The sequence below is a fragment of the Barbus barbus genome, assembly GCF_936440315.1.
Source record: "Barbus barbus genome assembly, chromosome: 13".
Lineage (NCBI taxonomy): Eukaryota > Metazoa > Chordata > Actinopteri > Cypriniformes > Cyprinidae > Barbus > Barbus barbus.
Genome location: NC_136741.1, coordinates 4,699,943 through 4,713,959, shown reverse-complemented (window position 1 = coordinate 4,713,959; position 14,017 = coordinate 4,699,943). Strand labels below are relative to the sequence as shown.

Sequence of the window (14,017 nt, the reverse complement as noted above, 5' to 3'; positions counted from 1 at the left end):
AGCATTAATGTTCTCCAATGCATGAAAAATCACAACACCCCACTCAATCAATTACCTGTAAATTATCTTTAACTTCCGATATTAACATCCTCTCCAAGTGTAAGACGATCATTATGCTTTTTTATTATTAAATTGCACAGGTACACGTTTTTCACATTCAGGAATAATCCTCTTTTGCTTTTTTTCCCACTTAAAGTGCCATAAGCAGGTTACCTCTTGTCTTCTTTTGTTATTTGCCATATTTTGCAATTAATCAATGAAATGATTTACTCTTTTGTTGGGCACACTGGTTTATACAGTGATTTAAATTTGAAACTAGGTCCGTAATGACTGGCACTAGCTCTGTAATAATAGAAAATATATTTATGAATAATGATTCAGATTTGTAGATCTAAACAAGATCTTCAAATACGATGGCATTATGTAAAAAGAAAAATAGTACTCAACAGCTATTATAAACTGACATTTTTCTTTCCTGTTTTTATTAAAACACAGTCACAGAGATGTATACATTTAAATAAATTAGATGGCATAGTAAATATTCAGACAATGTCTTCAAAGTGGTGCTAAAATACCACTGATGTGTGCCTGAGTCTTTTTTCTACTAGTAAATGTGGAGCCACTTATTCTTATGTTTATATACCAGGTTTCAGAAGAAAATCAGACTGGGCACTATAGTGGACATTTGAGAGGGACAGTAATAAGACGGAGAGTCAGCGGTATGAGCTGCACTGAAAGACGTCCCTGAAGACGGCAGCATTCCACTGGAAGCTGGACTGATATGCAAGTTGCAAAATCCTAAAAAAAAACAAAGAAATACAATGAGCAGACTGTGATATTTGGTGTCAGTCTCCAAAGAGCAACCCCTGAGGCTTGATTCCATTCAAAAATAATAATTAAAAACCAGTTTATATAAATGTATCAGTTTTGACTGTGGCTGTAAGTGTACCGTGAGGTACTCTATGGTTCGCGTTCAGAGGACACGTCTCCCTCTGCTCCGCTGCTGGCGCTGGGGTCCGCTTTCGAGCGCAGAGCTGCCTTCTCTCTGCTGGACTCGGAGGGGCCTTTTGACCGTGTTTTTTCTTTCCGCTGCTGTTGCTTCTCTTGTTTGGACAGCTGAAGCATGAAAAAAGGAAGAGAGGCAAACTAGGTCGTGGGTTTATACAGTCCCAAAACAATCAGAACTACAGAATTTACAGTTTCTGTAGAAGATAATGTTGAGGCATGTATTTCATTGCAAATCAAAGCTGGATACCAGTTTAGGGTCTGTAGGGCCAGCAGGAGACTCCAGCTGAATGGTCACAGGTCCATCATTTTGAATGAGTACCTGCATTATTGCACCAAACTGCCCATCTGCAACACAATACAAGCTGTGCAAGTTAAAACCAACACAAAATATTCAATTAATTTCAATTAAGTATATAAATTATTTTTTTATTATATACTAATTTAGTCATTTACATGTATATATTCATAGGTCTACACATAAATCTATAATAAAATCACCTTTCAGATGAATCATTTTACTGGGATACTACTTAGCCTGTCATCAGGTCATCAATTATTAAACTAAATTGTCAAAAAACTTTAAATAGAATACTTTATTTAGTATTTTATATTAATGACACTTGTATATAAAAATAATTTATACATTCAGTAAAAATAAACTAAATTAGCAAATGTTTCCATTTATTTCCCTAAACACACACTAGCTGATATATATATTAATTTAGTAATTTTAATACAAATAATACAATTCTTAAATATAGTAAGTTATCCATTTGTTACATTTTTACTATTAATAAATTAAATGGAGAACCATTGTTCAGCTGTCTTTTTAATGCATAGTAAAATTTCACATTTCTAAGTCACCGTTTGATTAATGTATCAGTGACTTTTAGTTTTAAAGGGATAGTTCGGACAAAACTTTTGTTATCACATTCACCACTTACACTTTTCAAAAGGTCTCCTTTTGTGTTCTACAGGTTTGGAATGACATAAGTGAGTAAAATGTCATTTTTGGATATGCTATCCATTTAATGCAACAAATACCTTAAATAACGAACAAATCCTAATCAGATGAATGAAACCTTCAACGGTCAGCTGCCCTGACCTCACCTTTGATGAGTTCTGGTTTATAGGCTTCCCTCAGCTGCTCCAGGATGTTGTTGTAGAAGGGCTGGGCCAGTTCGGCCGGCATGGCAGAGTGGAAGTCAGGCTTATTTCCCTTGAGGATACACTGCAGAGTGAACTGACTCACAGACAGCACCTCCAGCTCTTTGTCCATCACGCTGCGGCTCCAGGCACGGCCGTTCTCATCCTCAAACAGACGCAAGTTAAGAATCTTACGTACCCTGATAAACAACATCATACAGATCAGACATACAGAAAATATTGAATATGGGCACTGTAAGCAGCATGAAAATGGAACGAGTAGCACAAACATTCTTCACAACATCTCATTTTGTGTTCCACTGAATAAGGAAATACATTTGAAAAACAGGAGAAAATTAAAGTTACTCTGCCCGCATTTCTTTTGAGCAATAAAACAAGTGTTATCAGATGGGTTGCCATGGAACCAGGGGCCTGGAGTCATTGACAGATATACCAGCACCAGTATGTGTATTTTTACCTAATTCAGATCGAACAAAAGGAACAGAAAGCGTATAACAATTTTGTGAGCAAAGAAAGTATTTCTCAACGATTTTCTGTTTTACAAGACAGCAGAGATATGAGGGCAACAACCCCAAAATGGCTTTATAAATTATTAAATACCAGTGCATTTTTCTTCTAATAAACAAAGAAGACCAACCTACTCTGTTATACAATATACAGCGATGAGTTGAAGGTTTACAGTCTGATATAAATCTTAAAGCACCATGATAAACGGCGTCTAAAGAGGAAAGAAGACATGATGGAGCGAACTGATACACTACATCACCATAATCAAGCACGGGTAAAAAAGTAGTAGTAACCAATTTCTTTCGTACATTAAATGAAAAACAAAACTTGTTCCTAAAATAAAACCCAAGCTTAATTTTCTATTTTTTTTTCAGTTGAGTAATGTGAGAGCTAAAAGATAATACATCATACACAATGACATATGACACAAATGACATCTGTTTCAGTGTAAACTGTTTTTGAACGATGGCCGTTCATCCAAACCATGTCAAATCCAGTCTCAACAACAGCAATATACTTTACTTATAATCATTGCTGTCAATTATATGTAACCCTAGACCACAAAACCAGTCATAAGGGTCTTTTTTTTTTAATTGACTTTATACAATCACCCGAAAGCTGAATAAATAAGTTTTCTATTAAAGTATGGTGTGTTAGGCAAGGGCAATATTTGCAGAGATAAAACTATTTCAAAATCTGGAAACTGAGGTTGCAAAAAAAATCTAAATATTGAGAAAATCAACTTTAAAAGAGTTCTTAGCAATGCATGTTACTAATCAAAAATTAAGTTTTGATATTTACGATAGGAAATTTACAAAATATCTTCATGGAACATGATCTTTACTTAATATCCTAATGATTTTTGATTATTGCTACAAATATACCAGTGTGACTTATGACTGGTTTTGTGGTCCAGGGTCACAGATGTAAATATTAATAATATTGTCCTATCCTAACAAACATGTAACATCTTTGGGATATAACGGCAAGATCACACATGATAATACTTATTTAGGATCCATGTGTAAATATGTATTTCACTTTCAGGATGAATCCTGCAGCCTGCTTTTATCTGATCTACAGAAAAATAGACCCTGGTTTTATAATAATACTATTAAATATACTAATGAATGAATTGCATTCATAATGAAAACAGTTTATTCGTTATTACATTATTTAATGAAGTGCTATTTTATTACATACTGTATGAACTCCCTGCCAACACTGTTTTTTGGCCAGACATCAGTAACGTTACTTGCATGTAGTCAGCATCCTTCTGCGTGTCCTCCACTGAGATGCCGAGTAAGACGCACAGTCCTCTGCTTATGGAGCTGACCTGCTCCTCCCCAACTGCGTAAAGACAAGTTGCGTACTTAACATGATACTTAGTGCTGATCTTAACAGTTAGATCTGATGCATAGACTTCCACATCTGTGTATATTTCAAATGCGGTTAATAAGACAGTAATGGAGCGCGCATGACCCCTGTAGCCGCTTTAATTTTCATTTCAACAAATTAACCGACAGTATTATAAGGAGCGTCCAGCTGACAGCTAAATTTACTGTGAAATTTACTTTGTGCCGTACCTGTTACGCTTGCCTTCGTTACTCTTTGAATGATCGCTTTCATTGTTTTGGTCTCCAAACACGTGTAACACTTGAAGACTTTGATCTTCCGGTTTCTACGAAGCCCCGCCCCCTTGCGGACGAAATGCGTAATGCCGTGAATAATTTCAGGTAAATATTTAAAAGAAAGCTTTTAATTTTTTTTATTACTAATTAATTACATTGCAATATATCCCCGATTGTAATTTATTTAATTTGTGTTTATAGTTTTAAGGACCTTAATATTATTCTCAAATGTGTAAAGTAGTAATGGTATGTGTAGTTGCAGCCAATCATTTGACTTTTAGTGTAATTCACAGTTATGTTAAAACTACAACACCCTGCCTATAAACCTGTTTTGTCTCTTTGCAAAAACAAAACCCCAAATATATATATTACATAAACTTTAAAAATATATTTCAATAAACACACCAATAAAAGTTCAGAGTTTATCATAAGTTTCTAAGAAAAGAAACTAAACGATTTATTACAAAGCTTTTCACTTTACACAACATTAATTTATGGACTGGAGTTACTGGATTACATGTGCAGTAATTCAAGTAAATTCAAATACTACTAAAATGCAATTATTTAGATGAAATGTATTGTCCAGGGCAGGCCTATGATTAAGTAGTAAATAAAAGCATGGCCAAAAGGAAGCGATTGCAGCTGTTGTTGGTGATTACTAGATGAGTGGATTGTATTTAAACATTTCATAAAGGTTTATTTGCATGTCAGGTAGCGATCTTTTCTATTAATGTTTAATAAAATATAGAGTTTAGTCACCAAATCGCACTTAGATTTGTTTGACAAACCACAAATCCCATCAGCCAATTTTTTTAATTTAAATTTTTCCACATTTCATCAGACATAATATCCTGATATAAATAAGTACAAATGCCTCAGTCATGTTGATTTGTAATGTTTTATTTTAGATCAAGACCAGAGTTTGCTCAACTTCGGCTTTACCTTTGAAATGAAGTAAACCTATAAGATATTTTCACTATAAATATTATGCATAGCATTAGTTCATAATTGTAGATCAAGATAAAACTGGAATGTGGGTCACAAGTCACGTTTAAATTCTTTACATACAACATTCATTTAATTACAGGACTGGAGGAACAGGACTATAAAATACTGTTTCTCCCCGCAAGTGAGCAGATCACAGGCACAGTTTATGAGAGTGAGAAGTCTGTAGATCTGTGCAATACAAAAAAAGAACTAACAGACAAGAGGATTCTTGCAAATAAGCATTAACAGGAATTTCAGTCTAAACATGCTTGGGAAAGAGCGGCAAAGCAACATGATGGTAGAAAACATTCTCTCTTTGGGAAATCAGATGTTATGTTATTTAGTTTTAACATGTAACACTTTCTGTTAGACCCAAACTAAACTAAATTAATTAAATAAGCAAACAAACATGACAGACAAATCATAATTACTTGCGTAGATGAGAATTAGAAAACATCTAACAACCGTTTCTCTGGAGGACCTCCTAAACAAACAAAGATGCATTATGTTGTGTCAAGGTTGGATATGGAAGTTTTTCCAGAAGATTAGGTCAAAAGTTCTTTTCTTCAACACTCTAAATGTACATTCTTCACTGATCTTCTGCAGAAAGTTTACGTTGAACTTGAAACAGCCAGTTTCTTGAGATGGTCCATAAAAACTTGCAGACTGACGTCGTCTGTGAGGATTGGTGCTCCAGACTCCTACAAGGAGGAGATATAATATTAGAGATCAGACATCCCGGTCAACACTTAATTCATTTCAAGCACCTAAGAACACATAACGAACATAACGCTCTGTCAGAGCTAAAGGTGTGTACCTGTCCCCAGGCGTAGAGGTTGTTGTGGGTCTGGGAGGGGTTGACTTTGGAGAGGAGGAAGCGGGCCTGTGAACCTCCGTGCTCGGTGTCGATGTATCTGGGCATAGGGAAGCGTGTCTGCAAGATCTCCTGAGCATCGTCTAGAGGAGCCTGAAGGAGCTGCTTGAAGTTCTCATACTCTGCCATCTCCTGGTATCCAGCCTTTCTCCACTGAGCGATAGTCTGTGAAGACGAGAATAACACCATCACTGAACTGAACTCTGACAAACACCATTAAACATTTGAGGAACCTCCTGAAATTAACATTTCTGATCCAAAATCTAGTGAGCTGCAACAAAGCATTTGAATCGTACCTCTCCATGGTAAATCACCAACTGGAAGAAGGTGTCCATCAACAGAATGCGATCAGGAAGGATGCTGCTGCTGTCCAGAAGAACGGGCTACAAAACCAGACATATACGAGATGAGTGCGAGCTGAATAACATAACATTCTGCACTATAATGTTGCATGGATGGGTTTCAAATCACCTCTGGAGGGCCGTAGAAAGAGTAGGAGTAGAGGATGGGCTGTATCATTATGAGCGACTGTGTCAGATCCTGACGCACAAAATGATGCCTGTAGTAGGACGACTCATCCGGACTGTTATTGAACACCTGCAGGAATGGGGATCTCCTCAAGTGGAACATAAACTGTTAAGAAAACACAAGTTTTAATTTCAGAAATGTGATATTCTCGTACAGGTTATCTGCAGAGTTTTTAATCATACAGTACAATCTCAAAATAAATCATGCATCATTTATGTATTTAAACAGGCACGCATTCAATTGCAAAACAGTGTAACTGCATGATATATTCAATATATACATATATACTGACTTTGATTTATGTACTAATATATCAATAAATGCAAATTAAATCCAAAATACTGGATTTTGCTAATGTGATAATAGCATGATTATTAATCAGGCTACAGTTAATAAACACGCTACCAGAGTTTGAATTAAATGTCGGGTATTTAGGCATAATTTTTTGCTACATTTGTACATAATGTGGGACTTTTAATTATAAATACACCAGGACTCTTTTTTTAAAGATTTAAAATGTTTTTTTAGTACTTCTGGCAGGTCATTCAAAAAGATGATAAAACATAAATAATATATATATATATATATATATATATATAAAATGTAATACAAATAATACAAACAATATAATAAAAATATAGATAAAACATGCACTTCACACGGTCATCAACAAAATATTACACCATAATGTAAACATTTATTATAACATTTAGGATATTGAAGACTTTTTTGGACTTTAATACTGTATTGATCAAACTGAATTGAAGACTTTTTAAGGAATCTGTCCTATCACAAATATAAGAGTTTATCAGAAAGAGTCTGTGTTTTACCTGTGGGTACAGTGAGAGAGATTCAGACAGTCTGAAGGAGTTTGGATCTTCTTTATTAAACTGGCCAAACTTCTGACACTGAAACCAAACAACAAACACAAAAGTTGAGTGTGACGCAACTTCTACATTTATTATTAGAATAATAATGGTTCAGTGATTTGTCATATCGCCTCTTCTGAATGGAGGCATTGACCTACATTTCCTTCTAAATAGCTGTGATACTCACCAAGCGAATGAGCTGCCTGTCTAGCCAGCGGAGAACGTCAGGCCCCTCCTCTGACTCTGCCCTGAAAACGCAGAGCCGGGCCATGAGAACGGCAGAGGCCTCCTGATCAAATGACGACTCAATATGCTGGATCTGGGACTGTGCGTCAGCCCAACTAGGTGTGACAATAGAAAGAACCGGTTTGTCAAGAACAAATGACGCACAAATTGAACAACTCAAGAATTTGACTACTGAAGAGCTATTCAGGGCTTAAACTACACATATTTACGCAGCTAAATCTATTTTGAGCTACAGCAAACACAAATAGCACATGAAAACATGAGATATGTTGACTTTAGATAACTCCAAGGGCTTTTTGTACCACATCAAAGTTGATATTAACAAATGAAAATCTTATGAATGAAAAGAACCAACCAAGACCTTGACTTTAATATGATATTGACTGATAACAGAATTTCATGAGGTTGAAAGCTGAAGCTAAGACTCACTTCCTGGCAATGGTGGTGACACGGATCCGCCGCTGTGTGTTTGAATGCTGGTATTGCGTAACAAACTGGACAGCTCCTCTTCCACCCTGAGGAACTGGGGCGTTGTGCTACAAAAATATAACATACCAGTGTTATTGATACATCAATGTTAATATAAGCTCTCACACCCAACTGCATGTACAATAGAACTGATAATTATATAACAATATACCTGATTTACTACTTCAAAGAACAGGGCTAAGGTGGTGGCAGGCGTGAGACTACAAATCTTCCACTGACATGTTCCTCCGACACCCATTTCCTGTGAAAAAACGAGACCTTCTCACATATGTGTACACATGTGTGAAGTCCTATTTGGAATCCATTGCAAAAGCTGGCAAGAAATGGGAAGTTACACGTTTGGGACTTACATTGTCTGAAACACAGGGTCCTTTGGTGTTGAGAGACACACATGGCCCGATCGCACCAGATATCTTCAGCTCTCTTGAGGTCTGAGAAGAAAAAGGCAAAAAGGTTTAGATGGTTGAAAAGGACTCTGGGTAATGTCATAATTTACACTACTGTTCAAAAGTTTGGGGTTGGCAAGGTATTTTAAATCCAACTATTTTACCTTCACTTCCAAAGTGCCACCAAAAGCCATGCGAAACTCTCCATTGTAGTCTTTGCTGAAGACTCTTTGGAAGGTCTGCTTGAAAAGAGATGTGTTGAAGGAATCGCCCATGACAATGTGGCCCCTGAAACAAAACAAGAAATATTTTTAAAATACATCATATTACACTTAAATTACTTGGCCTCAAAGATAATACATTAAATAGCATGCAAGATATATTAAGATCAATAATTTTCAATCAATTCTCACCCTGTGAGGTTAGACAGGCATTTCATCTCTAGAAGACCCGTCTGATCCAGCGCACAGGCGTAGATGTCGACGCTGTGTCCGTTTACTGCTGCACGGTTTGCCAGAGCCTCGTAATACTAAATACATATCAACAGAAATTCTTAATTAGCATTTCAGGAACAAAATAGAATGGAAAATCATCAGATCCTTTAACTAAAATCTGTAATCACCTTAGTGGCCTTCTTCAGATGGCGAGCGTTGTCTTTCTGAATGTCGTGCCAGGAGCGGATGGGGGTCTTCAGTTCATCTCCCACCACCATGCCGGGCCCCTGTGTTGGGGGGCCACCGGTGAACAGCATCACATGGGCCCCTGTGTTAGGGAAAGTGCCCTACAAATAAAATGACAGATACAATGAATAAAATGCTAAAAACTTTAATCAGTTAATTGTATATTTCAGTATTTTTCCGCATATTACAAACTTTAATGGTGTCTTTTCAAGGGAATAATGCAGGCTAAAGTTAAATCAGCCATGCTAGACTTATTATCAAACAAACTCAAGAGTGCAGTAGGTAGTCTGTTTCCTATCTTGAGAGTTATGTAAGAATAATAACTGGGTCGAGTACTAGGTACAACTGTTCTGATATGACATGACAGCTGAAGTGAACTTTGAATTTCACAGCCAGCATGACTGACACGTTGCCAATTTGAACTCACAGCCAGACCAGAGTTATAATGAAAGGAGAAAATCTCAGGGTACTGAACATTGGTTCAGTGAAGATATGCAAAATCAAGTGTGCATTTCCTGAGTTTCAGCCATACATCCAGCTTTTTAAATTCTCTCCATCTCTCTTTGGTCAAATAGAGATTTAAAAACAATACAGATTTATGCCATAAAAGATGAGCTTTTATGTAATTAATATCTTGGTTGTACCTCCAGTAGTCCAATAGCAATAGAAAGGGCGATGCCCGTGGAACGGAGAGGTCTCTTCCCCTGAGGAACAGGCCAGGGGTCTCTCTGCAACTCCCCCAGAATGTCAGTCAGGTTCATGTCTACTGCTTGCACAGGCTGCAGAAATCTAAAAAAGGTGCAAATAAAATAGAAAATGAGCACAACTTCCTTCGTGTAAATCATTTTCTTGAGACTCTTATGTAAAAGCTTTTGTTCACTTCTAATGTGCATGCTAAGGAGAGTGATGGATGACCGTCTCATACCTGCAGGAAGCTGCACCATCATGAGGGGCTAGTGGTTTGCCTTGCTGTCCAGAAGTGGCTGGCTTCATCAGTCCCAGCATCTCCTGCAAACAGAAGTCACAATTGATAAATAACTGAAAACTCTGCTCTATATGGTCACTTATTGGCTATTTTATTGATTTAGGAATGGTAAATCAAAACGCAATAAAGAAGGATCACTGACCTCTATCTGTTTGGGCGTGAGCTCTTTTGTGCCGCGGAAGACATAGCTTTTGGCGATACCTTCGCAGCTGAGCTCATGGACCTGAATCATGCGGCCAAAGGTGATGAGACCCACCAGGGCATTAGGTGGCAACAGACTCAGAGACATCTGAAGGGATTCTTTCAGGGCCTGGAGGTCTTCCTCCTCCAGACATGTGTCCACCACATACAGGAAGATGAGAGGGGTTGGAGGTCCACGCTGAAAATAAATAAAATAGGTTACATAATGGTAATTAAAATATTACATAATGTTAATTGATAAATACTTTCATTTAATTAATTTATTTTGATAAATTTTAAATAGTAATGTATACACTACTGGAGTCAACAGTGAACACTAGCTTCATTTCAGAATGACAACGTGGCTTTTGACAAGCAGCTATCTGTGAGCTAAAGGAGTTGTAGTTAGTCTATGTTTGTACAGCACAGTATGCCTATATGTGCAGTACTGAGTACACTGAGTAAATGTAAATTTACCTGCACTATGTATTCAATGGTGGAGAACTGAGGCATTAGTTCTGCGGGCTGATTCACTTCTGAAATGCCTGCGTATGATGGAGGAAACTGTGAAGAAATAGATTAATATTTACTCACAGTGACAGGTGTGACTGACATTACTGAAGCACATGGAGCAAATCCATGACTGAAAATGAGTTTCAGTAACGTATACTCACAGAGTTCCTCTGGAAGCAGAAGTTGCAGGCCCATATCTTAGCTTTGTAGTCCACTTGACTACAAAAGAAAATCAAGCGTTAAAGGAGCTAAACTTGTCTATGACGAAGTCTTTCTAATGCAAGTCATTAGCACATGAAGAGAAACAACTGTCTTCCTTTAGTCACAGTGATTAAAGGAAACAATTAGCATTTAACTAACCTGATCCAATTAACATACCAATGATAATGTTGGAAAATAACACACTATAGACGCTTTTAACATTTTAAAAGCTCTGAAATAATGTAATTAGCAAGTCTTTTGTTCACAAGTCTGTGGAAAACTAGAGGAAAAGACCAAACCTTCACTTGAGCAAAACGCTATTTAGTTAACCCTAAAATAAAAGGTCAACATCCAATACAGGCAAAATCAGCTTCACCTAAAACCCCCTTATTGTGTATGTAAAATGACAGCAACAGCAATATGATTAAGGACACCAATGTTTAATTAAATAAACAGGAATGAACTGTTCGTAAGTGTAAGCTGATATTCAAGACAAATTCCAATTCCAGTCCAGCAACTAATCAATGATTCAGATATGCAAATCAAATGTCATCATGATATTTATCTAAACTGACCACACGCTGTACAAACAAACAGAACGCAACACTGCTTGGAAAAGTGATTCAGTCCTTACCAGAGTGGGTTGAGTGCGGCTTTGCAGTTGGCCCGACTGCACAGTACCGGCTCGTACTGGAGCGGAGGCAGGTCCGGTCTCTCTTTGAGAGGAGTGTAGAGGCAGGAAACAGGAACCACTAGCCGTGTGGCCTCCAGGCGGCTGGAAGGCCAGAGGTTCCAACTGCAGCGTACTCCATCACGATCTTCATTCTGTTGGATGAACTCTTGGTAGGTCGCCATGACAGTGTGAACTGTGAACGACCAAAAACGCTGAAATGAGTAAACAGCGAGCTGCTAAGTCTTTTTAACCCTAAACCACACCTAATGGGTTGTGTCTCCAAAACTGGACAAGTAGGATAGCAGAGCCTAAAATTAACAGCAAATACTTGAGTGACAAGGACAATTTCACCCATGTCAGCAATGTGAGAGAAAACTGCATTCCTTCATGTTTGTTCATAACAGAAGGAACTCTATCAAAGAAGGAATGTTCACGCAACTGTCATCTTTGAACAAATACACTTGACATGAGTGCTTACCCTTGCCAAGCCCAAAACGTCAATAAGAACTTGTTGTTCTGAGACATGCGTAGATGTGTTGAGGAGCAAAACCAGATGCTATTTTTAAGCAGAATGTACTACTGCTGGGACACACCTGTCCTAGAATACCTACTCAACTCCAGTCACAGGTTTGCTGAGTAAACACAAAGCACTTCAAAGTATTAGAGGAGACTTTGGCCTCTGATAAACCCTAAATCAGAGGGATCCCTGCCCTAAACACCAAATCATGGTCCAATACCTGTATTGACTGATTGGTTACACGATAGAGTTTGCAGACAGACATGAACTCACTGTTTCAAAGGCACTAGGCTGTGCAGTGAGTATGTCAAAAGCTACAAAATAACAGAAAACTGATACAAAATACTAAATGAGTCCAACAAATTGTTAAGATATGGTCAGCACACTAGACAACTTAGTAACAACTGACTGAAGGTCCTTAAATGTATTACACTGGTGTTAACATATTGACTTTACATTAATACACGTTTGACGTCATGACGTCACGCGTATATATACATTTCAGTGGACAAGCTCGCGCTGGCTAATTCCATCAACAGGAAAAGAAAGCAAGAAATAAGGCATTAATATTATTTAAAAATATAGAATATCCCAAACATTAATGTCAAAACATACTACTAAATAAATACACCCGTGTAACCGGTACACAAACAGTAACATGATCGTTACTGACTTCCGCTGAGCTAATCCGGGGTCTGCGGGTTTAAATCTAACACACCAACGAACCCCCATTTCATTAACATTACTAGAACACAACGATAGACGTACCTTTTTAATCGACGAGGCTTTAATAAATAAAATATGATAACCGCGATCACACGACCATTGAAAGTGAAAATGACTCCGTCGAGCAGGACTCGTCTCCAGCCGGTTCCTGGAGCTCCGAAGAGTGACGTGTTACTACACACTCCGTGCGCCACGATTGGCTGCTCCCGCATGACGTCAAAGGAACGTTCCGCCGCAGTGTCGAATTTCTGTGCGTAAGTGCGCTGTGCGGTTTCTATAGCAACGTTTGATGCAAATGAGTTGTGCGTAAACACCGGTGACCTCAGATTTCTCTCATACTTTTAATACCTGGATAAACAATATTTTGAAATTTGCTTGTGAGTCGTAACAATGGGAATTATATACGTATTATATTATATTATTATCAAATTAATATACGGGCCATTCCACCAAATGGGTGCCATTTCTGTACAAACATGCATAAAAATTAACTTTAAAATACATTTTATTATTAAGAAAAGTGTCCACTTGCAAATATTATTATAATGTATTATTAAATTATTACTGATTTCTGTTTATGAATATTGATGAAATTTATATAGGCCTAGATATTATGAAAAAGAATGAATGAATGAATAAAGTAACAATACAAAGAATCTTGTTTCGACGAAAAAAAAAGTCTGAATGTGACAATTTAAATTGTAATTTTTACAACATGTTATTTGTCAGTAAATATATTTTTCTGAGTAGTTCTATAGGTTGTCTCAGAGGCCAGTATGAACTGATTTTTAATGAAAAATTACATACACATAACTTCTGTACTAAAATCTGAAAGAGGGTTTATTACTTC

The 14,017-nt window shown here is 37.2% G+C and overlaps 2 protein-coding genes across 2 annotated transcripts; both read right to left on the bottom strand.

Moving 5' to 3' along the window:
- Positions 1 to 455: 455 nt before the first annotated feature.
- On the bottom strand, positions 456 to 4,361 carry LOC306878736 (D-aminoacyl-tRNA deacylase 1-like). The gene is made up of 6 exons (XM_079431245.1): positions 4,269 to 4,361; positions 3,942 to 4,032; positions 2,119 to 2,354; positions 1,256 to 1,353; positions 950 to 1,116; positions 456 to 798 (listed from the first exon to the last, which is right to left on the bottom strand). Exons 1-5 carry the CDS (start codon positions 4,309 to 4,311, stop codon positions 961 to 963), a joined length of 624 nt encoding a protein of 207 aa, XP_079287371.1. The 5' UTR covers positions 4,312 to 4,361; the 3' UTR covers positions 456 to 798; positions 950 to 960.
- A 368-nt stretch (positions 4,362 to 4,729) lies between these two features.
- Positions 4,730 to 13,337, bottom strand: LOC306878834 (protein transport protein Sec23A-like). The gene is made up of 19 exons (XM_079431393.1): positions 13,210 to 13,337; positions 11,886 to 12,117; positions 11,212 to 11,269; positions 11,015 to 11,101; positions 10,500 to 10,736; positions 10,298 to 10,380; positions 10,017 to 10,161; positions 9,315 to 9,473; positions 9,106 to 9,221; positions 8,857 to 8,980; positions 8,657 to 8,737; positions 8,458 to 8,547; positions 8,247 to 8,353; positions 7,759 to 7,912; positions 7,533 to 7,610; positions 6,646 to 6,807; positions 6,471 to 6,557; positions 6,118 to 6,339; positions 4,730 to 6,001 (listed from the first exon to the last, which is right to left on the bottom strand). The coding sequence occupies exons 2-19, from the start codon at positions 12,104 to 12,106 to the stop codon at positions 5,912 to 5,914; spliced, it is 2,301 nt and encodes a 766-aa protein (XP_079287519.1). The 5' UTR covers positions 12,107 to 12,117; positions 13,210 to 13,337; the 3' UTR covers positions 4,730 to 5,911.
- Between the last annotated feature and the right edge of the window lie 680 nt (positions 13,338 to 14,017).